This window comes from Gavia stellata, chromosome 1 (assembly GCF_030936135.1).
Source record: "Gavia stellata isolate bGavSte3 chromosome 1, bGavSte3.hap2, whole genome shotgun sequence".
Lineage (NCBI taxonomy): Eukaryota > Metazoa > Chordata > Aves > Gaviiformes > Gaviidae > Gavia > Gavia stellata.
Genome location: NC_082594.1, coordinates 130,925,242 through 130,951,236, shown reverse-complemented (window position 1 = coordinate 130,951,236; position 25,995 = coordinate 130,925,242). Strand labels below are relative to the sequence as shown.

Sequence of the window (25,995 nt, the reverse complement as noted above, 5' to 3'; positions counted from 1 at the left end):
ACTTTCCACCACCTCAAAGACCTTTTCTTCCAAGGATTTTTCCCAAATCCCAGTGACAGCAAACAGGGACAAAGGTGAAGGAATTCCACCTCCTGCAACTTTGATCAAAGGAAGCACCCGTCATCATCATGAGATGACTCTGCATCCCAAGTCACTCTTCTACACCACCGTCTACATCCTTTGTCATCGGTCCCTGAGTTCATGTGCACCTGTGGCCATGGCTTTTCTCCCAGGCCTCCCAGAGGATCATCAAACAGCAGCTCATTATTTAGGTTCCATAATATTTATCTCCCTGGCATTAAGGTAAATAAAGCACATCACATGGAGGCACAAGAGTCAGCCTTCCCCTTGTGGTACCTGGTTTTGGTATCTCTCTCCTCAGTCACCACTCCTGAAGATGCACTGTGGTGTCAGAAGCCACCCCTCCGTTTGTAACACTTTTCTTTCATTATTTTCCCAGCAGGCCAGCCCGTTTCAGCAGCAGCTGACATGGATACAACATGTCAACTGAAGTTAACAACACAGTTTGTCATCCTACAGTGCCTCCTCTCCCTCCCATTGCAGTAATCCCTCTTATGAGGGTCTCCTTTGGGAGGAGTAAAGGAATACAATAGAGTAAGATGGAACAGGACAGAGCAAGATGGAGTAGGACAGGATAGGACAGAGATATGTTTGAGTGGAGCTGTTTGTTCACAAGTTTCATCCGCATCTGAACAAATAATCAAATTACAGAAGCACCCAGAAACAACTGGCAGAGCTGTATGAAGACTGCTATTTCCATAAAGAGTCTGAGACCCATCTCCTGGAATTGGAGCATGAAGTGCTGCTGTAAATTACCCAGACTGAAGAAGCAAGTGAACCATCAGCCTCCTGACAAAGTTATTTACTAACAACAGAGGTGTGGTTATTATACCTGAGGTGCTGCTAAAGATTAACAAACTGAACTGTTTGCCTTGTGCATAACTGCTAGTAATAGAGAACCTAAGTCAGAGACCATAGTCAGTAACAACTGGGATGCAATTATAAACCCGTATGAAGCTCAAGTTAGAAGTCCAGCTTTGAGTACCTGGTCAGACCTGTAAGTCCAACAGTCAGCAAAGTACCCAGAAGCAGCCCCCACCACATCCACCAAACCTGTAATTACTGGTAAAAAAGACAGCATGTACTACAAACTAGTAACTTAGCAACAGCAGCAGAGACTCGCTCACTTTATCCTGCCCCACTGCCCCCACTGTGAAAATAAATCATTTTATCTGCTATAGGACAAGTACAACATTGCAACAATTCAGTGCAATTTCTAAAAACTGGAGCAAGTACAATGCAAACAACCCACACTTCTTATGCTGAGTCTGCCAACTCTATGGAACACCACAATCCTGGATGGCAGCCCTTTCATTTGCTCCCGCAGATTTTATTCTCTGGAAAAAAATCCTTTGAGAACCGACACACAGGGCAAGGCAGCTGAGGCTTTACTAGAGAAATATCAGGACAAACCTCCATGAACAAAGTTGTCTCATAAAGCATATATAAATATGCCTTTAGCAGAGTGCAGCCATGTTTTTCCCTGTCCCGCTAAAAAGCGAGTGGCTGTAGACCAAGTTCTCACCCTTTGGCAGAAGTCACGCAGCTTTGCCCAGAGGCTCTAAGCACTGCCACAAACCACCAAGTATCAAAACTGTGAAATCTTGTCAGATGCCTTCCCTGGATGGTCCCGTGAGCAGTCCACATGCTGAATTCACTCCATTCAGTTAAAACACTGTCCGAATGAGCTGACCTCTTCCGCAGGAGAATTCAACTCAATTTCTAACAGGCATTCCGCTGGAGGAAAAGCATAAACCTTTGACAGCCACCTCAGAAATAGTTCAAATGCATACATTTGCAGCAGACTACAGAGTTCATCTCGGAGACAACCATTCTGAGTTGGGGCTATATGCTGGGTTATACCACATGGGGAGAGGACAGGCTTTGTCCCAGTCACTGGACATCATCACAGACGTTCAGCCACAAGAACACTTCCATGGCCAGCACTGAGGTTACATGACCCCATCCAGGTGCTATGGGTCTTGCACAGCAGATGCTAGAGCACTGCAAGAACCATCTTCTCTTTCTTCTTCCTCTTCCTCTTCTTCTCCTCAAAACGGTCAGTAGCATCAGCAAAAAATGTCACCTCATCCTTGGCCTCAATCTCCCTCTTCAAGTACTGGAGTCCCGCCATGTTGAATCCCAGCACATCCTGTAGAGACAGACCAGCACCACACTGTTGGGTACATCTCAAGCTTGTTAGGGGAAGAGGGTCCTGCACTGGCCACCCGCTACTAAAAAATGATGAAAGGAAGACAATCCACACGTTTAAAGAAACATTATTTAAATGTAAACTTCATCTGAGTAGGAGAACAATCAGTCCTGCACTCTGTTCCCCACAGTTCTCTCTTAAGAGCAGCTAAGATCCACTGTACTTTCTGAAAGACAAGTTGCTGGCAGGCACCTGAAGGTGCCTCTGGGAAGATGCACAGTCTGCATTAGTTGAGATGTTAGTAGCCCACAGAAAAGCTCAAGAGAAACAGAGAGTTTATTTACCTCCTATATATTTGGAAACTAGCAAGCCAAAGCCCAAATACATCAAAGAAAACCAAGAGTAAATGAGGGAGGGAGCACAAGCGCAGGATCATCACTGGGTAGTCTCACATCAGGAAGAACGTATGGAAAATGCAGCCTGTTTGCGCAGGAGGAAGGTGAAATGGGCTCTGACGCCCAACCAGCTTTCCCACTGGACACCCCAGACAACACATGCTCCTAGACATTGGCCCATCCTGTTATTCCAGACCCTGGAAAAAGGGAGGCTGCAACACTCACCCGGGCCTCACTGACTCTGGAGATGGTGGTTTTCTTCAGATTTTCTATCACTGTCACCAGCATGTGGTTGCTTGTGATCTGCCCAAAATGTATCCTAGGAACAAAGCAGTCAGTGATGTATGGCAGCGCTGTTCTATATCAGACAGCCTCTCCTGCGACTCTGTATGTTCTGGACACAGGATTTTTCTTAAATTAGGCCTCCCCAGACCAGCCTTATATAACAGACATTGGCAGATTTATCTGGAAAAGCTATTCTCTGAAGCTTCTCTTAAACGTACAGTGGTTCAAGGGGACGGTCTCTCTGGGGTACCCTCTAAAGGCATGGGCACTACAATGACTCTGCCAGTGAACGGTGACGTTTCAGCCTTCATGCAGGATCTTTCATACCGGTAAGATTTGGGGGACCAGGACCAGCAACCCCATCTGGGCATGTCAACACTCTGCATCCCATCAGTCCATTCCCACACACCATTCACTGTGGGCTGCAGTGATACCCTATCTCCTTCAGAGACGTCTATATTCCCAAGGATGCTTCCCAAGCGCTTCAGAGCCAGAGACATAGGAGATAGCCCAAATTTTCCCCACATTCTTATCTACATGCGTTCGCGGCAAGCAACGTCATCTTTGCAGCGCCAGGAGACGGGGTATATTCCCCAGCTCTGTGCTGTCCCAAAGCACTGTCTCACAGCACAGGAGCACGGAGTACCTCTCCGTTCACGTAACTGGCGCAAACTGAGTTCATGACATGTGCCAGCACGAGGGGCCCAGAGGAACCGGCAGGCCTACTGCTGACCAGAACCCTGTTAGGGCGTCCTCGGTCCGGGTTCTGGATAGCAATAGCAGCTAAACTAAGACCAGCAGATCTGTCTGGGCAAATAGAAGACTCACTTGAGCAGGAAAAGGAGAGCTCGGCACAGCAGTTCAACTTCCAAACCCAGGTGAATATATTCATTGAAGAGTCTGAGCAGGTCAGGGACATAGGAGAACGGCAGCACCAGGAGAGACTCTTCCAGCTCACTGAGGAGAAAACAAAGGGACAGAAGCATTAGTCTTGGTCACTGCACTGCTACAGATGAGCAGGAACCACTTCCATATAGAAAGGCTCTGGCACAAAAGCTGTGCTAAGCATTCATCACTGCTGGTCTGTGACTGCCCACAAAGCACACAGACTACAGCCCAGGCCAGCAGACATCTTCCGGCACAAGGAGCAGGCACACAATCTTCCCTCCTTGACATCCCCAAGCTGCTCTTCACATACATGTGCATACACCTACAGAGGCTTCACCCAGCACTCCCCGTGGAAGGAACAATTTCCATTCCCCAATTCCATGCATGCTCCAAAAGAGGCTGCCAAGAACATACTCCAGACTCCCCAGCACTGCTCATACCCAACACAAGAGACCATCCCTGCCAGGCCTGGGCCCAGAAATCCAATACTCAATCACAAATCTTTTTAGCAATAAGGCTTTTGGGACTCACCTCGACTTGACCTTCTTGAAAACTTCTAGCACATACGCAGAAGGCTGTAACAGAGGAAAGAAACCAGCTCTGCATATCAAGAAACACTCCAACGCAAACATGTGCCTTAAGATCCATTTCAGCCAGTTAAAAACACGCAATTACATCTTGTGAGATGGACAGATCAAGCTGAATATAACAAAGAGGAAACCCCTTCAGCGTCAATCAGCTGCCAATCTGGGAAGTTCTCCCTCCACAACACATAAACCCAGCCTTCTCAGGATACTCTTAACTGGTGAAGAAGAATATTGTGAAAAGTCTAATTTACATTCAACCAGCTGAATTATCCCATATTCAGTTCAATGAATCTTGTACAAACTGGATAAAAAAACTTGGTCAAACAGCCAAACACATGCAAAACCTTACACAAACTCATCTCCCAGAGACTTAATTCCTGCTACTCCTGTTTATCTGCTGAAAGTGTTTGGCAGATGCAGAGCACAGCTAGGAAGTCTCTCCCAAGAAAGAGTATAACAGACTGTCACTGCATAAAGTATTTCTGTTCACGGTCTGACATACTAAATGCTCGTCGTGGTCATTTCACCATGTAACAGGACATGTCATAATGTGCCGTGTTTTTACCCAGCAGCCTAGTGCTTGGGCATTCTTCCAGGACCTTGGAAACAGGTTCAAATCCCTTCTCTTGTACAGTGGGATTCAATCAAACATCATCCGCCTCCAAAGAAATTGCTAGCTGCTAAGCCACAGGATTTAATTCACCGCTATTCAATCTATTCAACTTGCAATTAAATACGCCCGTATTCACAGAGGAAGGGAGAGAATGGCTCTGGCTAAGTGCCTACCGATGTCACATGGTGGAGGGCACAGTGACAAGGATTCTCAATTACCCATTCCAGAGGATGCTCAGGTATTTTGTGTTAGATGACACAGCTCCTCCGGAATATACAATAGCACAGCAACTGCACCCTCCTGGCAGCAGGAAGACATGCCCCAAGGCACAGGAAAGGTTTGAACTAGCTTTCCCATATCTTGGAGAATACTGGGAACTGCTGGCTCATGATAAGGTACGTGATAAGGTCATGGCTACCATCAGGGTTAAGCACAACTTTTGTAACACACATGCAAGATATTAAAAAAAGATTTGTTTGGTTATTGGTTAAAGCAGTAACCAAACACAAAAGCAAAAGTGCTCAGTTTTCATTTGAAATTGAACCAAGTAGTCCTCCTTCCTCACAGCAGCCCAGTGTTGTGGAAAATCAAACAGCCCCACTCCAGTTGAGAATGGCCCACAGCCTGTGGCCTGAGCTTTCCACTTACTGTAATATTTCCATAGGCACGGAGGATGGGATTGACAGGAAAGGGAACCTGGAGACACAGAATGGCTTAGAATGAGGCAGGTGTGTGCACAGAAACGCATATTCCCATAGAAACCTTTAACCCGCAGTAGGAAAGAGCCTTTATCAAGTGTCTTCCTGCAATTCCCACACCTCCACCCTCCCCAGAACATCACTGAAGGCCTCATTTGCAGCCACTAGACAATGTCATTCTCAGACGTATATGACTAACTCAAACACACATGAATTTTCTTCCACTTAATTGTCACTTTCCCCACTTATATCTCAGCCCCTTATTTAGCAAGGAGTGTTGAGAAGAAGGCAAACAATAGGCTTTGGGATGAATTTGCAGCAGCATGCTCTCCCAGGGACAAAACTTGCATCCTACTGTGACTTTTAACGTAAAGATTGTTACAAAGAACACACACTAACCATGCCCCAGGGCATGGTTTGTTCTCCAAAAGATTTCAGCAAATCTTTGTTACATCCAGCTGTCTTGATTTTATCTGCATGCTGAGCCTTTCCACCCAGATGACAGAGCTGGAAGGATACACCCACACACCTTGGGACTGGTACATTCCTCAGTCTTTTACCTCTTTTCCCGCAGCTTTGCATATGGCCTTGTGCTCCATTAGTTTTGCCATCTCTTCTCTATACAGCTCAATAGCTTCCATGATCCGCTCCGCCTGTGCGGCACAAGAAAGGCACATCAGTGACACCACACAAGCCAAAGCAAAGCTCAAGTCCAACTGGACAAATGGAGGGGGAAGCAGGAGAGCTGACAGGGAGCATCACAGGACATCTCGCTCAGAAAGGTAACCTCCACTCCAGACTGCACCACTACTCTGAGCACATCAATCATACCCTGAAGATGTCACACATCACCCATATTCCCCCCACTGCCCCAGGTGCTCTCTGCTGCAGATTCAACTGTTGCCTTGACACTGAACTATACCCCAAACAAGCAGTACCCCTTCAAGGCACAAGCCAAGGTCAGACCATTTTGAGTATACAGACTGAGGATTTCCTCTGTATTTACAAGAGCACCAGGCTGCTGAAATCTGCAGCCATGAAATTACCCACCGCCACACCCTTCTGGTACACCTCCCACCTCAGGCACTGCAATAAACCTCCACCTGCCACGGATGCCCACGGGACAGGGCAGCCCTTGGGGAAGAGGCCTGATGCCTAGAGAACATCCAGCTGCCTTGTGCTCCTTTGGGCTGCAAGCCACAAAGGGGAAGAGCAGCCCTGTCTGTCCCACACATCTGCAGAGAAATCTGCAGCCTGACTATCTGCAGGAACCTCACACTTCGTTCCCTGGAGAGATAATTCCCGACTCCTCCAGAGCCAGACCCCTCCCTGTGGGCCGTGCAGCAGGACAGACTGCTCTTGCAGGCAGAGGCAATTCTGCCCTTACGTGACAGCACAGGTTACTCCTCTTCAAACTGATGCTCCAACCCTGTGACAGCCCCCCCCACTGACAGATTGATAAGGCACAAAGCAATGCTGGGGGACCCACACAATCTTACCGCTTTGATGGTTTCAATAGTCTTCTTTCCTGCCAGCCCTGTCTCTCCTTGCGTCTCTCCAGCCACCTACAAAATACAGAGTTTGCAGCTTCCTCCTTCAGCAGCTGATACACATAGGCACCCCCTGCATCCTACCACACTCCATGCTAAGAAAAACCATCAGTCCCATTCCCTAAACTGGTCACTTATCTCAGGAAGTACAGGATTTCCCAAGTGCACAGCTCTTCGTCAGGAACAGAGCTAACGCTGAGCTCTGGGAGGCAAGTAAACACAGCTCTTGTTCTACCAACAGAGACTGAGTAATCCGATCAGTGGCAAAACTAGTGGCAACACAACCCAAGCATCTGAGCAAGAGGGATCAGGCTTCCCCACCCGTCCTGCACTACATAGACCTGGAAGCAGCTGTCAGAAGGCAGCCCAGCCTTGGTACAGAGCTGGTGTGGATGTGAACTGGGGAGATAGGAAGGCTAACAGCACAGCAAGGTTTCAGCGTCCACAGCTACTCTGCAGCAGTTTGGCCAGCTCCACACACTCTCCTGAAGTTGTCTGTAGGAAGTACCAGAGTCAACTGCATCAAGGGGCAACCACAGCTCCACCAGCACCTTCCCCCCTGCACCTCCTCAAAGCAAGAAGATTAGCAGTCCTCTCTGAGCCCTCTTTGCCTCTTACAGAAATAGTTATTCCAGACTCTACAGTCAGACTGACACATGCTCAGATGGCGCAACTCACCACAGGCTGCTCCTCCTTTGCCACACTCTCTTCATATTCAGCTTCTCGTTGCTACAGTGGATAAGAACACAACATATTAACACAGGTGAGCAGGCAGCAAGCAAGGGTACAAGTGTCTTCCAGACAGGCTGAGCAAGGGAGCCTGCAGTTTCACGCAGGCCATTGCGAAATGAGGACAAATCACCAGAGATCAACAATGCTAGTACAAAATGCCCACTTGTCCCTGGTCCCAACCCCACAGAGAACTCTGGAATCTCCCAGACAAAATGAAATCAAGGTCTCTGCTCTGGATGTGGGAACAGCCCTTAGACAGCCCACCAAGCTAAGACAGAGACAACAGCAATTCAGCACCAGAACTTCCATCTGGCACACAGCACAGAAGAAACAAGCCTAGAAAAGTCCAAGGGTTGTCCTAGCCTGCAAGAGGAAAGAGCCTCCTGTCTGGCATCTCTCACATGAATATCAGTGCGTAAGTCACTACTGGTGTATTCATGCCCACCTTGTTACTCAAATTTTCACCCAAAACACTTTTCTGGCATCTGGAAAAGGAGCTGCCTCTGTCTCTCCTTTTACCACCATCATTCCTAGCACACTAACTACTGGGCATCAAGATGCTGCCTATGGGTCACCCAGCTCTCTGCAAACAGGCTGGGACAAAAAAAAAAAAAACATTTATTGCTGGTTTCTCATCCACTCCTGCTTCTGCACATGTTTCTACATCGTTCCCTCATTGTGGTTTGAGAACTGCTTTAAGCAAGGGAGACAGAGCCAGACTCCTCTGAGGGATATAGCAAAAAGACAAGAGTTACAAATTGTTCCAAGGGAATTTCCACTTGGATACGTGAAACAAATGTGTCCGCCAACTCCAAGGGTGGTTCAGCACTGGAACAGGTGCTCAACAGCCTGGAAAATCTCCTTCCTTGGAGATGTTCATGTATCAAGACAAGTCTCTGAGCAGTCTGATACAGCTTTAAGGTTATCCTGCAATGAGCAAGGGGTTGGACTAGAGACCCCCAGTGTTTCCTTCCCATTGAAGTCCTTCTGTGGGTCTAAGATTCCTCACAATACACACTCAAATGGAGTAGAAGGGGCTTCTTCCAGCACCCCTGAGCAATAGGGCCTGCTACTGAGATAGAATGGACCTCTCACAGTTGGAAAACAGGAAAGCAAGACAAACTGCATTTAACAGGAACAGTGCTCTCCATCACTCCACAACAGCCACCTGCTGAACTGCCTCCAAAGCACACTTGAGTTGAATAAAGCACAAGAGAATAAGAGGTGGTCAAAGACTATAGCCAACAGACCTGTAGAAAACCACAGCTATAGAGGAAAGTCTGGGAAGCAAGAGAGAAGCAAAGCAGAGAGCAAGTTAGCCAGGCATCTGCAATGCAGTACAGACAGGCAAGCACCTGCAACACCAGCGGTGTTGTCTCCAAACAGCTCAGAGCCAACAGTCCCATCATGCAAAAAATGCCTGTCAGCCCAGGGCACCTCAACACCAGGCTGCAGTTAGTAATGAGCAAGTCTGCCAAGTGTGGAGCCAGACTCTTCCACAGTGAAAAATGAGAGGAATCTGCCTGCTGGGGAGAAAACAGGCCTGGAAGTTGTCTTTGGCAGGAAGGATGCAACTCTCACCATCTCCCTCTCCTCTTCCAAAACAAGCGGCTCCCTCGTCCTTTCCCAGAGGCGCAGGGACTTGTCATGGGATGCCGACACCACGTAGTCTCCATTGGGACTGAGTGCCAAACACCACACCTCCTGGTGATGCCCCTGCATGGCAGACAGAAGAGGTAAGACATGAATACCACCTAGCCCCTGAGGGAACTGCTGCTCATGCAGGGATAATGCTTCCTTTCAACAGTCTCCAAAACTTCCTACCTCCAGTGTCTGAATGTGCTCAAATTTATCTGCATCCCACTGCTTAATCTTGCTGTCCTTCCCAGCTGTGAAGAAGAGATGGGATTTCGCCACAAACTGCAGATACATCACACTGGAAGGCAAAAAGGCTCAAATTCACCCACTTGGGGAACACTGCTGACCTCCCCCCACTCTATGCTGGATAAAAGGGTTATTGCTGGATCACAACCCCCTGGAGATAAGACAGCCCAGAGATGCTGGGATTTGACTGACCTGTCATCATGGGCAAAGAGAGAGCGGTGACAGTCCCCAAAATCCAAGCCCCAAATCTTCACATTCCTGTCAGCAGAGCCGGTCGCAATTAGAGTGCCATCCTATGAGCAACAAAGAGCGAGGAGGGTGTGGGTAGCTGGCTGGCAGCCCCATGAGGAATTGCTGCTGAACCAGTGACTAAGCAGTGCTGAGCAGACAGACACCTGGCTCCTGAAACACACCCTCCTGATCACTCCACCTCCTCTCACCAGGGTAGCCCACGCTTGTGGTACTAGCACAGTCCACTGACAGCACCCCAGCTCTTTTCTGAACCTCTGCAGGCATTTAAGACCTTAGCTATAGCTTTACATTTTTGGCTTCCCATGAGCCTCATTCCAAGGACACCCTCGAGCAAGATGCAGCCCAAGAATGAACAGGCATGAAAAGGCGGCTCCACCTCGGCACTTGCTCTCTGCTCCCACTAATGAAGAATTCAGGCTCCTCTCACACAGTTAGTAACTTTAGCAGAGAGCAGGCTGTACCTCTTAAGATAACTGTAGGGAACCAGCACAGCATTTTGATTTCCAATCGCTCACAAAATGCCCTGGTCAGTTCTGTCATGACCGCTACTCCGTGACCCCTCCCAGTGAGCACAGGACTGCGGGATAAGGAGGGGCTTGCTGTGTCCCATCAAGAAACTGAAGTCGGGAGCAAGGAGGTGACAAGAAAGCATTATCCTAGAGGCCTTGCTGCCAGCAGAGGTTCTCACAGTCATCTATATCACCACAGTCCCATTTAACGCACAGCCCTAATGATACTTACATAGGAGATGTCCATACACAGCACTGGCAGCTTGTGTCCGTACAGAGAGAGGAAAAACTGAAGCAGAAGAAAGGTGTCTCAGTTAGACTTGCTGGGTAGAGATGTGCGAAAATCTCAAGCTCCAGGCTAGTTCTGCTCTGCCTCAGGAGCTCTGTCTTTCTAGCACTGCCCCACTTCCACTCTTGCCCTGAACACTGTTAGCAGCAGGGCCATGATGGCAGAACTGAGGAGGGTGGAAGTACCCAAGCAAGCTGAGCTAACTCTGATGCTAATGACCACTGCCTATGGAGTTTATCTTGGTTTCTCTTTGCCTATCTGTCAGCGCTGGTCTGTCTTGTGTCATTCCCTGACATTCATGTGCTAATACACAACTCACAAAACCACCACACACCGCTCACAAGGAAGATTCTCCTCCCCCAGGCTTTGCCTCTGCTATGCCCTATTTAATGCCATGTGTGACACATCCATCCCCACCCTTGCAGCGCCTCACAAGCTCTGGAGTACCACCATGTCCGCAGGGTTTAGAGTGAACCTTGCCACCTGCAGGTTCACGACACTTTCCAGATGAAAAATGGATCTTCTCCCCAGTGTGGGCCAGCCATGGGTCTGTCAGGTTTGCTAGCAAACAGGCACCTGAAGTGGGATGCATGGTCTCTCTTTGATTCTTACTAGTGTCCCGCAATAGACAGACACTTTTCCTATGTATTCCTCATCTTTCAGGCTACAATTACATCACTCCCTGCACAGCCTCGCAGCCCATTTGGTCACACACCTTGAGCGTGTCAACGTAGAAAATCTTCACAGTGCAATCCAGTAAGGAGACAGCCAGCAGTTTCTGGTTGGGGCTGTACCGCACACAGAGAACATCTTCATCCAGCTGCAAGCTGCGCACATGTTTCATGGAGAGCCTGGTGACAAAAAGAGGAAAAAACCAATTGTTATCCCAAACAAACAAGTTGGGAAGAGGTATGGATACAACTCCCACATCGCATCCTGGGAAAGCAAGTTAATTCTAACACGCAGCATCTCATTCCTCATTACGACTTGAAGAAGACAGGACTGGAAATAAGCACGGCACTGCAGGTCGATAAACTCACTGCTAAATTTACTGCTGAATGATCTGGAGGCCCATCCTGGGATTGGAAGCTAAACTCACACACAAGCATGGGATCAGAATGTGGCAAGTGCCCTTCCCCAGCTAAGCTCAGACCTTCACAAAACAGCACTGAGCTCACACTCTTCTCCACATGCTCCACATACATGTCATGGGCGCTTCTTACAGGGCACAGCAAAGGCCAAAGCATCCATCAATGACAATGGATACTGCAGCTGAATGTATTCTAGAAAGGTTTATTTTCTCACCTTTTCTGAACACTGCTCTCATCCTTCACAAGCTCGAACTCCCAGAACTTGACACATTTATCAGCGCCTCCTGTCACAAAGCCACGCTGCAGGGGAAAACAAAAAATTGCTTGTGAAACCAGTTTTGCTATAACCCAGAGAAATTCTACAGCAAGGAATTGTCAACACACAAGGAGGTTTTGGAAATGTCCCACATTCCTAGAGTATTCATGATTAAGTGGACACCACCAGAAGCACTTGCTCTGGTTGGAACATGCATTACCCACCGGCTGAGCAACAACAACAATTTCAAAAGCTCCGGCGGGGAGGTCTAAGGCAAAGACTCCAAATATAACTCAAGACATGGGCTGAAACTTTGGGACTGAAAGCAGTCATCTCGGCTGTAGGTAATGATGTGCTTGTGTTTTGTGGGCAAGTTGACACTCTCACTGTTACTGGATCACACACACATTACCACCACCCCCCAAGCACGGCGTTCTAAAGGAAGAAGAGTTCAACATTATCCCTTTTACATTAAGAACAAGGGTAAAAATCTGTCCCATGTTTTAATCTATAGGGTGAATGAAGGCAGGTTATTACTTGCTATGGTTTTGATTCCACTAAAAACCACTCCAGCTTCTAGTGCAACATGACCATGTAAGAAAAATAAGAAAGGCATACACAACAAACAGAAGAAAGTGGAAATTGATAGAAACCAGTATGAACCTGAACTGTGGTAATGGAGAAAAACTGATACAAGGAGTAAAAGACACAAACAGATTTCTACAGCCAGAGTGGTTAGGCCAAATAGAGTGACTGTGCGCATGTAAAATGGGAACATTAAAAAAAAATTAAAAAAATAAATCTTTTCAGTAGTACTGACCCATTTCTAGAGGGAAACATGAGAAATATTAAACAGCAATGCTCAGTAAACATTTCTTATCTGTCGTGCGCAGGGAAAAACCACATACCATAAGCACATTACGAGACAGTGATGAACAACTGCTCCAAAAACTCACAAGGCTGTCAAAAAGCAGCTGCCTATGTCAGACATTTATAAATCAATGGTTCAGGTCCCCCAAATCCAAAACTTTTACAGAGCAGAACGTCTGCTGTCTAAATTGTCAATGGCCATTCTCAGCAACTTCGGAAATACTGGGCGAGATCCAGGAAGAAATTAATGTGACGCCGTAATTCAGACAGAGTAAACAGGCAGGCCTGGTAACTGTGAGCATGGTCAACGGAAGTAACAGGTAATTGCAGTTTCCATCGAACAAAGTAAACTGAATATGGAGAAAAGAGCTTATGGAAAATTAATTTGATGAGGATTATCCTTTTCCTTAAGATTAAAGCTGTAGTTGATAATAGTAACAGTGTTGCTCATGTGAGGCATGCCTCTTGATCTTGTGTTACATTTTCATTACAAAACTAGGATAATCTATTTCAATAGAGCAGATACTCCATGGATTAAAGACCAGCCAAGAGGTTTCAAAGCTTAATTTTAAATGAGAAATACCTAATAACTTGACACTATGCTGCTTACAGATTGTATGGATTACTAGAAAAATAACCAATTAAATATATCTATGTAATGTCAGAGCTATTCAATCTATCTGAAAAAAGAGTGCCCAAACAGAACGAAAACATTAATTTATACGTTAGGAAGCAAGGATCTAAGCCCCACATATATTCCTTCTGCAAAAGTGCCCCAAACTGGGCTTTGAGTGACACAGTGGATTATAATCTGAACACAAATTCTCACTGCAGAGCTATCACCAAAAGAGCTAATTAAGTCCTTGGATGGATTCAAAAGGCAGTGAGTGGTGCATTTGGCACTGGTATAATTCCTAGCACACAGTGCACCCAGATCCTGGGGCCACCAGCAAAAAAAAAAGACTACAGTAACTTAAAAAGTACCACAAGAACAATTAAGAGCCTGGAAAACACATCCTGCAGGGACAGAAGTTCATCCACCAGATAGCTGGGGAGGGTAATTTGGTCACTCAAGAAGAGTGCAACACGAAGAAAAAACATCACTATGTTAACAAGATCTTTAATCCAGCAGATAAGCAGCAAATTTAACAAGGACGATAATCAGCCACTGCAGCAGGTTACGAGGGTGGCACTGTGGGACATGGTTTAGTGGGCATGGTGGTGTTGGGCTGATGGTTGGACTTGATCTTACAGGTCTTTTCCAACCTTAGTGATTCTGTGAGGCGCTGAAGATCTCCACAGCTGGAACACATCCACAAGGTATGTATTGCTGCACACACAGACTCCACCAAGGAAGTCCAAGCTTTCTCAATCATGCAGAAGCTAGAGGAGGTGATGAGGATGGCCCCGCTCAGCCCAAAGGCTCGTTGCCATGTGCCACACAACTAGACAGATTATTCATCAAGCTGTGCATGTATCCTCAGTTAAAGTTCTTAGACACTACCAGCTACATCCCCCACCTTCCAGGATGAGGGGTTCCCATGCTCCCATCAGTAGTGCAAACACAGCACTATAGGAAGAAGCTACATGAAAAGACGTGCAGCAGATGATGCTTGGAAGGGTGGCTGAGTTACCTGGTCTGGTGAAAGAGCAATGGACCACACCGCCCCGTCATGGGCATTAAGTGCCTCCATCAGACTCCCAGAAGCCAGGTCATACAGCTGCAGCTTCCCTGTCTGCGGAGAGAGACACACCACAGAGGACAAATCAGCCCCTCCACCTTCACGACACACGATAGCAGGAGAGCACCTCTAACACCCATCTCCTGAACAGCCAGCTTCATTAGACGGCTGTTACATAGAGATGGCCAAACTCTTATGCTCCATCAGGGACTTCCCAAAGCTCTCCCCAGCTGTCCCGCCACAGGAGCTACATAAAGGGTCTGGGAACAGAGCAGAACCTGACCATCAGAGAGGTTTTTACACCTAAACCAGAGTGCTCCAGATCAGGAGACGCAATGCGTTTTCTGTAAGGCTGCCTTAATGACATTTTCAGAACATTTCCAGACCTGGGCAGGCTGGGGTGCAGAAGGGAGACTATTTACCTTGGTGCCAACGATGACCTGCCGATCTCCTGGGACAAAGAGCGAGCAGAGTGCGTACTCACAGTCCATTGTCCGGATGCACTGCAAGGTCACTCTGTGGACAAAGGCAGAGCCCAAAACCTCTTATCGCACACAAAATCTGGCCCACTAAGACACACTCCAGAGTGGCCTCTGCCCACAGCTCTTTTCCAGATGGGGCCAGAAGATAGACCACCACCATCCTATGACCCAAATGCTATCCAGCATTACTGCTAAGAACATTTTCCATAAAAACATGCAGTTACATAGTTCGCCATTGTGACTTACTGCTGTTATGAGCAAGAACAGAGCTCCTGTTCTCCAACAGCAGTTCCTGTCATTCAGGAGAGCAGGGAGGACTATAAGATAGCACACTCAAAGCAAACAGAGCTTAAAATCAGCACCACTCGGGAAACATGGGGACAACACTCTAGATCAAAACAGCAGCCTACTCAGTCTAATACTAGAACCTTCAGATAAGATGCCAAGAAACCCACATGTTCCCTAAAGAACAGGCAGTAGCTAGTTTAGGGTAACAGTACCTCTTATTAAAAAGGAAAGAAAAAACCCAACAAAATACAGTCTATACTGGACTGCTATGTATGACCTTTGTGTTTAGAGATTTGTCTTTCCCGATCTGCCACTAAACTTAGCCTCAGTGCTGCCTTACAGCATCCAACTCCACGAGTTAATTATGCAGTTTTAGCTCTATAGCTTCCCAGTTTCCCTAAGAAGGAAAGAAGCCAAACAGTTTTCTATTTACTTCCTTTACTTCACTCGCTATTTTATATTTCTCCATCATACCCTCTTCCTTATCACTGCCTCTCTGAACACAGCACCCCTAAGTTCTCTGAGACTGCCACACACAGGACAGAGGGGACTGACACAACTGGACTGCGTACCTGTTCCAAATCTTTACAGACTCTGCAGCTGCTGAGAGAATGGCAATGTTGTCGGAGCTAAAAGCTAACGTCCTGACATCACTGCGGTGGCCTCCAATGGTTATCTTGGATGCACGGACAGCCTGTGGGACTTGGGCTGACAGATTCAGGTTGTACGACTCAATGATGTTGTTCTGGAGCAGCAGTACGATCTTCAGCTCTCCTTTTGGAGAGAGAATCAAGTCAAATGACCTGTTTGATTAGACAAAATCAGAGCTGTACACAGGGGCAGTAAGACAAAAAGTAGGAGGGATTATGGTGGTGTTGAGTTAATGGTTGGACTTGATTATCTTGTAGGTCTTTTCCAACCCTTAATGATTCTGTAATTCTGTGAAATATCAAGAACAACTGAGAAAGAGGAATATAGACAGAGGCATGCCACAAGCAAGTGCACACTAAGCCACAGAGGTGTGCAAGAAGGGGACCACTTGTGGGAGAAGTGTGAATGGACTGAAGATCATGGTAGGCCTCTCCCCAGCTCCAAGCTGAACAGTTGTCGAGGAGGAAACTTCTTCCACCTCTCCCTATATTAAGCTGTGCAGAGCTCTCCCCAAGCAGCTGCATAACCACAGCTCAGCCTCTACAACAGGCTTTCCACTCACTTGATTTTAGAAGAAGCTCTGATGTTAGTGACCCGCTGAATCTCCTCCTGCAGGCTCAGCTCCACACTCCTTTCAGGCTCCTCTTCAGAGTTCTGTCTAGAAATGTCAGATAATTGAGGAGAGTCAAACAACCCAGCACAGCCAACACAAACTAACACAGAGACAGAGAATAACATGAGGAAAACACTTAACCTGCTGAAAACAACCGTCCTCTCATCCAGCAGTGCTAACTACATTTAAGACCAGGGTGAGACAGTGAAGTTCACGCTGGTATGCAGACTACTAAAGAGACGAACTGTCCTAAAAACTAAAAAAGGCAACGTCCTCCAGAGCCAAAGCACTTGAACAAGGCACGTTAGAAAGATGGATACAAAACAGACAACAGAAAGCTGTGTTTGAGTGGGAAATCAGCTTCTACTCATCTCCTACCACTCACCAAGAGTCCTCAGCCATTGCCAAAATGCATCTCCAGATTTACATGCCCTGTGCTTCAGTTTCTACCCTGGAGCCAGACCTCTCCCTAAGGGCTGCTGTGAGGCACCTGTCAGGTGCCAGGATACCCAGAGAGACACTTAACATGAAGTAAACATTAATAAAGCTCTCAGCTGTATCTCTGCCTGCTGTAAAACAGGAGGTGAGGTATCAGAGTCACCCTGACTTCTCAGGTGAAATTCTCATCCCTGTACATCCTATCAAGGACTTTATTTGATGCACCAAACAGTGTAAATATGAATGTCAGGTAGAAGTGAGCAGCTCTGAAAAACCCACTTTATGTCCATTCCTTTGCGCACATCAGCTTTTTTTGCAGGTGGAAGACTCAGAAAGAAAGGTACTTCCTTAGTCTCTGGGAGCAGAGGAGCGTTGCTTAGATAAGCACCAAGGATGCACGGGAACAGTGCCTCCAAAATACAACAGCTAGCACAGACAGAATGACCAGTAGCTTGGAGTTCAACCACTGTGTCATGCTGCTGAAGGGGTATTCTAACAATTCTCTGGACACAGACAGCATCCAAATACATCCAGGACTGCTTACTTGGCTTTTTTCTTTGCTTTCTTCATTTTCTTTTCCAATTTCTTTTGGACTTCCTCTTCAGAAAGGACAGCGAACACTTCCAGAACAACATCCGTTCCCTGGAGACAAAGCAAGCAAAGTCAAGGCACGCTAAGCCCTGGCTGGCCCTTACAGAAATTACCCAAGGTCTCCAACAGCCTCCTCTACAGCCCGATAGCAAAGCCCCCCATTACTTACATGGCAGGCCAAAATCTTGCCTGTTCGGTCTGTGGCAAGAGTAACTACTCGGTCTCTCCCTTCCCGCATGATGGATCCAACTTTGCTGCACTTTACGAGACGCTATAGGGAAAGAAGGAAAAGAACTTTGGTCTGAAAGGTCAAGTGATCTTCTCAAGCAAACTCAGAAACCCACTGGCAAGGGAAGTCAAGAGGAGAAGAGGGGGAAATGAACCTACAGTGTCCTGGTAGAACAGCTAGCAGGGATAATCTAGGGACAAAACAAGCATTTGTGTGAGCTACAGACTTATCTCCTCATGTTTTGTTGCATTATCTCCTCCTGTTAGCTGCAAATAATCATTGACAGTCTCAGTGGAAGAATAACTTAACTTCATTGGCAAACCACAGCTATTTAAGAGACAAGAGCTGAATTTTTATGCTACAAAGGCAGGAGAGCTCAGTTCGTCTGTCAGAAGAGGCAGAGAAGGTGAGAACAGAGACTCTTAAACGGGTCGTTGAAGGGAGAGAAATCCTCTGGAGAGGAAGTCTGAAAAGTATTTAACAAGGTCAGGTATCTACCATAACTACAAACAGTCTGAAATCTGAGGAGGACCCCAGAAAGTTCCACGGGAAAGACAGATTCAGTAAAGTCTCCACCAGCAGCACATGTGGGAATGGCTTTCTGCAATCTAATCGCACACCATACTTGGTTATGGTGCAACTCTGACCTCTCAGCTTCTGCTACGGACCTGCAAAGCTGAGCATCAGCACTGAATTCAGCAGCTGCCAACCAGCTAGTAACTATTTTATTCCCATGTTGTTTGATGGAAGAGCCCTGTTAGCACTGTCAAACTTTAAACATTTGCTAGTCCTCCCCAAACAGAAGGCAAAGAAAAAGCTTTCAGTGGAAATAACATGTGTATGTGTTTTGGCACACATACTTCTGCTGATGTTTTGCAGATAGATGAGTCAGCAACTGCTGCTGAGGAAGATGTTACAAAGCGAGACAAGATTACAAGATACTTGGGGTATAAAACCAATACAGAGAAGCAATGAGCAACTCTAAAACTCCTGCTGGCTCTGCACACAGCACCATGCAAATGGGGTTAGATACACCATCCTGCAGACAGCATGAAAAACTGCGCTTACTTCCTCAGGATGCTCATCCAACTCTAGGGTCTCATCCTCTTCAGTGTTTTCTTCTGCTGCAGGTGAAGACCCTTTGCTTTTCTTGGATTCTGGCTCATCAGGGTCTTTTCCCTGTTCACAGACAAAAAAACCGTAAGGAGTACCTTAAACCACAAGAGCTACGGTGTTCTGGTTTCTGTCTCACCTACACTTCATTCCCCTGGAGGAACAAGCAGTTAGCATCCACTGCAACAAAGGAGTGGCCTACAGCATGCCTGTAGGCACCGAACACTCCACGTACTCCCCTGCTTATCATCCACCCACAAGACTGTCTTCTCTAGCCATAAGCCAGAAGGCAGGAAGATCTGACACACTCTGGAAGTCTTGTTCTGGACGTGCTCACAGCTTCACTTGAAAGCTCAAAGCACAGAAACAGCAAAGTCTATCCCGAGAGCAGCTTCTGGACCCCTCAGACAGCAAAGACATTGCTTTGGCTCTGTCTCACAGAACGTCAATCAGATTTAACATGTTCCAGTCCCATCTTAGTCCAAAGACAAGCAGCTGGGCAAGACAGCTGCGAGGCGTTACAGAGGGAATGTCTTACCTCCTGGATGTACGTGATATCCCACACCCTCAGCTCGCTGTCAGCACTCCCAGTGATCAGACGCTTCTCCTCAGATATCAAAGCCATCCCCCAAACCTGTCCAGAGGCATAATGTGAGGAATTGGCTTATGGCTCCTTTAACTATCACAACAACAGCAGAGCATCTTTAATTGATTTATTTAAACGGCAACCAAGAAGAGACTGGATCTAGCCGGGACGTCCTCTAGGGACATTTGTACTAGAACTGTCACCCGCTGCATGTTGATGACAGCTCCTGGAAAGTTTGGAAGTTTCTCATTTGCTCATCCTTAAAGCCTAATGACAAGCAAAATGTATCATGGTGCCAGTTTACAACTCCTGAGAGCAGGGAAAGCACAAAGTGAGCCATGACATGTAATCCACAGTCCCTCCACCCCAACAGCTCCCCACACATCCTCTTTACCTCAGTACGGTGTCCAACCAGAGTTTTGAAGCAGTGCTGGGTGTCCAGATCCCACCATTTCACCAATGTGTCTTTGCCGCTGGAACGAAGAAGAAAAACTCAAGATGTGAGGAAAGATTGCCAGAGCTCACATGCTTAGAAAAGAGGTAGAAATACCAAAAAAAAAACCTAAAACACGCCACAACATATTACAGAGCAGCTGCTCAGACACTGAAATTCACAAGCTATGCAAGGACAAAGTATAGCAATACAAAGGTATCCAGCAAGTCACTGAGAACTGCTTCCTCCTCTGGATTCAGCTGCAAGCCCCGGTGTCACGCAGCCTCCTTTCTCGCTTATTTAAGAATACTCTTTACTTAGGGTGACAACAGTAAGCACAAAGTGCTGATCAATTCTAAAGCTGCCTCTAAAACCCCCCTCCACATTCTCAACCGGTGCCATGCCTGTGCACTGACCAGGCTACAAGAAACGCGGATTCCTTCAGTTTGAACAGTGATTTGGAGCTGCTCCTAATGGGGAATTACAGCTGTTTCAGTCCTTCAAAGCCCCCATGGGATTAGATCTCCTTGAAAACACATTTCTGGCTATATTATGCTACCCCAATACTACAAGAGCACCTGAAAAAAGTCATTTGAACATTTATATAGATTCTTCAGGTACACCCGAAAATAATTAATATTTTTTTTTATTTATTTTTGGTAACTTTGTTAGAGCCTGTTTTCCCCAATAAGTCTCAACTAAATCAAAATATAAAACTTGTTCCATTACTAAACTCTGTCAGGACAAAAAAATTCTGATTACAAGTGATATTTATTGTTAATCTCTTTTGTTACATAGGATCCAAAGGTACTTATAAATTGGACATATGAAAATATCACAAAAAATTCTGTACACAGAGGACTGCAGCTAGCTGCTTCGACAAAAAAACAATCTAAAGGAAGCAAAACTTTCCATCTTCAGAAAAACAGGATAACATCTCTACTCTGTTAATAAAAAAAAATAATAGAGAGGAATTCTTTCTCTCAGTTTAGCTACTGAGAGAATTAGGAAGCATTTCTAAAGCTGGCCTTGAAATTGTATTAAGAAACAGGCAACATCTACCAAACCAACAAAATACTTTTTCCATTTGAAACAACAAAAAAAGCAGAAGAAACTTGTTCTGATTTTACACTGAACTGATTGCATGCACTTTTCTATTATGCTATTAGGCACCATATTAATAAATAAAAAATTATTGCCTGATATTTGAGCAAGGGTATCTTCTGTCAACCGTTCATTATTAAAGGGATACAGTCAACTAGCAGCTCACGTTGAATAACTAAATACCAACTCTAAAAACTATCTATCATCTTTTAATTAATTCCTATAATTACAACTTACTAGGAAGCAATTTTTCTGTCACGTCGCTGTGTAAATTACACATACAGAAGGTAAGTCTGCTTAATTCTTCAAGATAAACAGCAAAAATAATTACATAATGAACACATAATCACTATTCCTTGTTACAATAAAACTTGCTATATTTCCCAGCAAGTTAAACCCTTCTCCATACACTATTTTCCAGGAGAGCCATTTCAGTTCCGCTTACCACATTTGGATTCAGGCACCGGACTTAAGAAATATGTGGACGTGACAAAATCATATTTTAAGATGCTGGTGGGTCTGAGATATCATGAGTCGAGAAGGAAAGTACAAATGGCTGTAGCCTGGCTCACCTGGTGACTAACAGGTTCTTCTCCTTCAAGAAAAGGACTTGAGTGACAGCATCCTTATGTCCTCTCAGCCGGTACAGACCGCTCTCATTGATGACATCCCACACGATGACATCTGTATCCTGGAACAGACAGAGTGTCTCCAAGGGACTGGCATTTATCTCTACAAAACATCTACCTCTGCTATGAGGCTGTAAAAGATTACCTGAGAGCATGCTTTCTCACTCTGAATTTGAATGTCAGGGATGATTAATGCAAGTGACATTCCTTCCCCAAAGGTGCATTCAGACCAACAGACGCACCTCTGCCTGCGCTTGAGTCATTTTCACTATTCCTGACCTCACAAGCTTCTTCACCTTTAATAGCTCTACTAGGACCTCACTCCTGCCCTGCAGAGGTCCCATAACCCACTTAAAACACCAAACATTTTGGCACAAGTCAGCCTTCTCCATGGAGCATCCCTGTGAAAGAGCTGTCCTCCAGATGTGCAAGCCTCACCTTTGAGCCAGATACCAGCTGGCCACCCAGATGGTCATACTGCAGGGCTGTAACTGCAGCCTTGTGTCCATTGAAAGTGATATTCGCTTCTCCACTTAGGAGGCTGAAGACACGGATCGATCCATCTTCATACCCAACAGCCAAGTGCAATCCATCTGGAGAGGGGCAGAGGCAAGTGACCTCCTGCTTGAGACCCTTAAGGATAAGAACCTGCAATTTTCAGGAGACAAAACATGTATAATGTTGATAAATGGCATGTCCGAGCCAGATACTTACACAGCAGAAAGAATATACTCTGCTCTTCTACTGAACTTCCAACTGAGCTCTTCTGCCACTTCAGAAGTTCATTTTTCAGCTTCCTGCACCAAATATGGTGTCATTAGCCCCATTTTACAAGGCAGACAGCAGCTAGAAGGGAAGTAATTTCTCATAATCAAACAGGAAACTGGTACAGAATGAGGCTTGGACCTCAGAAGCCCAAATTTCTGCCCCTGCATTTTAAGTGCCAGGGAGCAAGGAATATTGTTTGAGAGTAAAGTCTGAAATCTTCTTCCTGACCCAGCCTCTCTCACTTGGCCTTTCTCAGGTAATAGGACAGAGCTGCTTTTCCACAGCCTGCACAAGAAGTTGAGAATGATGAAAGCATCTCCAAAACAACACGTCAGTAGGGGCCATAAAGCAAATCCTGAATTCAGTTTGTAGTGGACAGTAGTAGTTACAGTGAGTTCAGAATCACACAATCACAGAATCATTAAGGTTGGATAAGACCTGTAAGATCATCAAGTCCAACCATCACCCCAACCCCACCATGCCCACTAAACCATGTCCCGCAGTGCCACGTCCACATGTTCATTGAACACCTCCAGTGATGGTGACTCCACCACCTCCCTGGGCAGCCTCTGCCAGTGCTTCACCACTCTCTCAGTAAAGACATTTTTCCTAATTTCCAGCCTAAACCTCCCCTGGCGAACTTGAGGCCATTTCCTCTTGTCCTGTCACTAGTCACTTGGGAGAAGAGACCAACACCCACCTCACCACAACCCCCTTTCAGGTAATTGATGAGGTCTCCCCTCAGCCTTCTCTTCTCCAGACTGAACAACCCCAGCTCCCTCAGCCGCTCCTCATCGGACTTGTGCTCCAGACCCCTCACCAGTTTTGGACACGCTCCAGCACCTCAATGTCCTTCTTGCAGCGAGGGGCCCAAAACTGAACGCAGCATTCGATGCGCGATCTGAATCTGACAGGACACAACCCGTGGCAAAGTTCTATAAAGTTACAGCTCACAAACCCGCTACGGGATACAACTTTCACACGGGAAGCCCAGTTCCACAGCCGAAACGCAAACTCCACGACATCCCCGTTTCATCCCAGAACTTTCACGCCGCGGTGCTGCCGGTCGCCCGGTAAACGGGGAGCAGCTTTGCAGCCCCTGTGGCAATAAGTACTCTTCCCCAACTGAGGCACCGAAGACAAATTTCAGAGAGGTGCAGCCGCGGCGCACCCAGAGCCGCTGCCTCGCACCACAAGCGGGCCCAATCACAGAATCACTAAGGTTGGAAAAGACCTGTAAGATCATCAAGTCCAACCTTAAAAAAAAAAAAAAACCAAAAAAACAAAAAAAAAGCAAACAACAACAACAACAAACCACAACACACCAAAAACCAACCCACCCAACACCACACAGCACCATGCCCATCAAGCCACATCCCACAGTGCCACATCCACACGCTCCTTGAACACCTCCTGGGAGGGTGACTACCCCCAAAGGCGCGCCCAGGCCGCGGAACAGGGGGGAGGCTGCTGAGGGGACGCTCCGCGCCGGATGGCCCAAAAGCACCGCAGGCTACACCCCCGCCGCCGTCCCCCGCCCCGCAGCCCCGGGGACGGCCCCGCTCTCACCTTCTCTCCCTTCCGCGTGTCCCACACGAAGACGTGCTCGCAGGCCGGCACGGCCACGCAGCGGCCCCGCTCGCCGCGCAGCGCCACGAAGGCCGCGTTGCCCCTGGCGCTGCCCACCAGCCCGAAGAGCGCGGCCGGCCCGTACCGCAGGTACTGCCGGGTGAGGCCCATGGCGGCGCCGCGGGCAGAGCCGGGCTGCGGGGGAAGGCGCCGGGGAAGGCCCGGCCCGCCCCGTGCACTCGGCCGCCACACGTGCCCGGCGCCCGCACGCTCACCCGCCGAGGCCGGAAGTGCGTCGGAGACGGGCGGGGCCAGCCGTCACCGGAAGTGAGGCGCTGAAGCCGGCGGCCGGGCAGCCCGCGGCCGGGCAGCGCGGGGCGGGGGGCGGGGCTACTCCCGGAAGCGGAAGCGCGCGGCGGCCGCTCCGCTTTTCTGGGTGATGTCGCCAAACCGGCGCCGACCGAGACCCTGTGGCCGGGCGGGGCCGGCGGCGCGGCCTGCCCGTGAGTCGCTGCGCGGCCGCTCCGGCGGGGGAGGGCCGCCGCCGCTGGCGCTGAGAGGGGCTTGGCTGGAGCGGGGCGGGGCGGGGGGCAGCCGTTGGCCGCTCGCGGGTTACCGGCGGCCCGGGCGCCGGCCGCAAGAGGCGGGAGAGGCAGCGCCCTCCTCCCGGGCGGGCCGCGACACCCCGCCCGGGGGCTCTGGGGGCTCCAGTCCCGCTCGCAGCGCTTTGCTCCCCGTCCCCAGCCTGTGGTCCCCGCAGGGCCGCCTCGGCTCGGCCGCAGGAGGCCCCGGGCAGCAGATGGGGGGAACGTCCAGGAGGAGCTTATGTGCGCCCCTTTTCTTCTGTCTGCCTCCGACCCTCGTGCTTAGGTCCCTGTTTGTGGCTGTTCGTCAGAGGGAAGACACCGCTGTAGATGAGCTTTTGGTTGGAGCCACTCCAGCTGCTCGTACCTTCTTGTTCATTGCCTTTCTCCTGACTCCTCACGGCAAAATTCAGCTTTAGATGCTCTTATCGGCATCTTTGTCCTGGTGTCGGCATTTATTACCCTTCAGTTTGGGTTTGGATGTTTGGGGTTTGGGTTTTTTTCCTAGCTAATGAATATACTTCATGTTTCAGAGTTACCGCTTGTGGATGCAATCTTCCCAAAATTCTTAGCAATTATGACCCTGTGAAAAAGGTTAAATAGTAGGTGTGTACATGGCAAACTGCGGTTACTCACATGAGCGCGTTTGTGCTAGCTTAATTCGCTAGTCCGGTTTAGTAGTTAAAAATGAAAATGTAGTAGCCTAGGTGTTACGTGCTGGCAATTGAAAAGTACGTTTCAGCAAGTCCGAGTCTTTATCTAGCGACCGGTGTTATCTCAACCTTTTTAAAAAAAAAACCACAAAAGGTCAGATGGCTGAGTTCAGTCTGCAAGTTCGTTGGCCAGTGTTCAAATTTACATCTTTGCTCTCTCTTGCAAAACCTTTTTGGGCGAGGGGGTTTTGTGCTTAAGTGCATGACTGTAAGAACGGAGCGATGCTTCAAAATACACCGAACTGCAAGGGTTGCGCTATTTGGGGGTGCAGGAGGGTGTTTTCATTGGTTTGTTTATAAGGGGGGTTTTTTGCGCTTAGGGTTTTTGGGGTTGTGGTGGTTTGAGGGGATGCGTATTTTGTCTTGGTGGTCTTTTTTTTTTCTTAAGTA

At 47.6% G+C, this 25,995-nt stretch overlaps 1 protein-coding gene across 1 annotated transcript; it reads right to left on the bottom strand.

Annotated features, from left to right (window-relative positions):
- Positions 1–1,446: 1,446 nt before the first annotated feature.
- Positions 1,447–24,479, bottom strand: WDR3 (WD repeat domain 3). Its single transcript, XM_059816923.1, has 26 exons — positions 24,309–24,479; positions 22,410–22,619; positions 21,915–22,033; positions 20,200–20,278; positions 19,758–19,853; positions 19,175–19,285; positions 18,047–18,148; positions 17,831–17,928; positions 16,798–16,893; positions 16,157–16,387; positions 15,237–15,330; positions 14,767–14,868; positions 12,221–12,306; positions 11,631–11,766; positions 10,859–10,915; positions 10,058–10,158; positions 9,806–9,917; positions 9,563–9,697; positions 7,928–7,978; positions 7,199–7,264; positions 6,260–6,352; positions 5,650–5,697; positions 4,333–4,376; positions 3,742–3,870; positions 2,854–2,947; positions 1,447–2,233 (listed from the first exon to the last, which is right to left on the bottom strand). Exons 1-26 carry the CDS (start codon positions 24,477–24,479, stop codon positions 2,078–2,080), a joined length of 2,817 nt encoding a protein of 938 aa, XP_059672906.1. The 3' UTR covers positions 1,447–2,077.
- Between the last annotated feature and the right edge of the window lie 1,516 nt (positions 24,480–25,995).

Excerpts from the sequence above, each read along its gene's own strand:
- WDR3 (XM_059816923.1), bottom strand. The coding sequence starts at position 24,479 with ATGGGCCTCACCCGGCAGTACCTGCGGTACGGGCCGGCCGCGCTCTTC. Across the intron at positions 22,620-24,308 it reads ACACGCGGAAGGGAGAGAAG|GTTCTTATCCTTAAGGGTCT; the intron begins GTGAGAGCGGGG and ends TGAAAATTGCAG. Across the intron at positions 11,767-12,220 it reads GAGAGCAGTGTTCAGAAAAG|GCTCTCCATGAAACATGTGC; the intron begins GTGAGAAAATAA and ends TTTTGTCACCAG.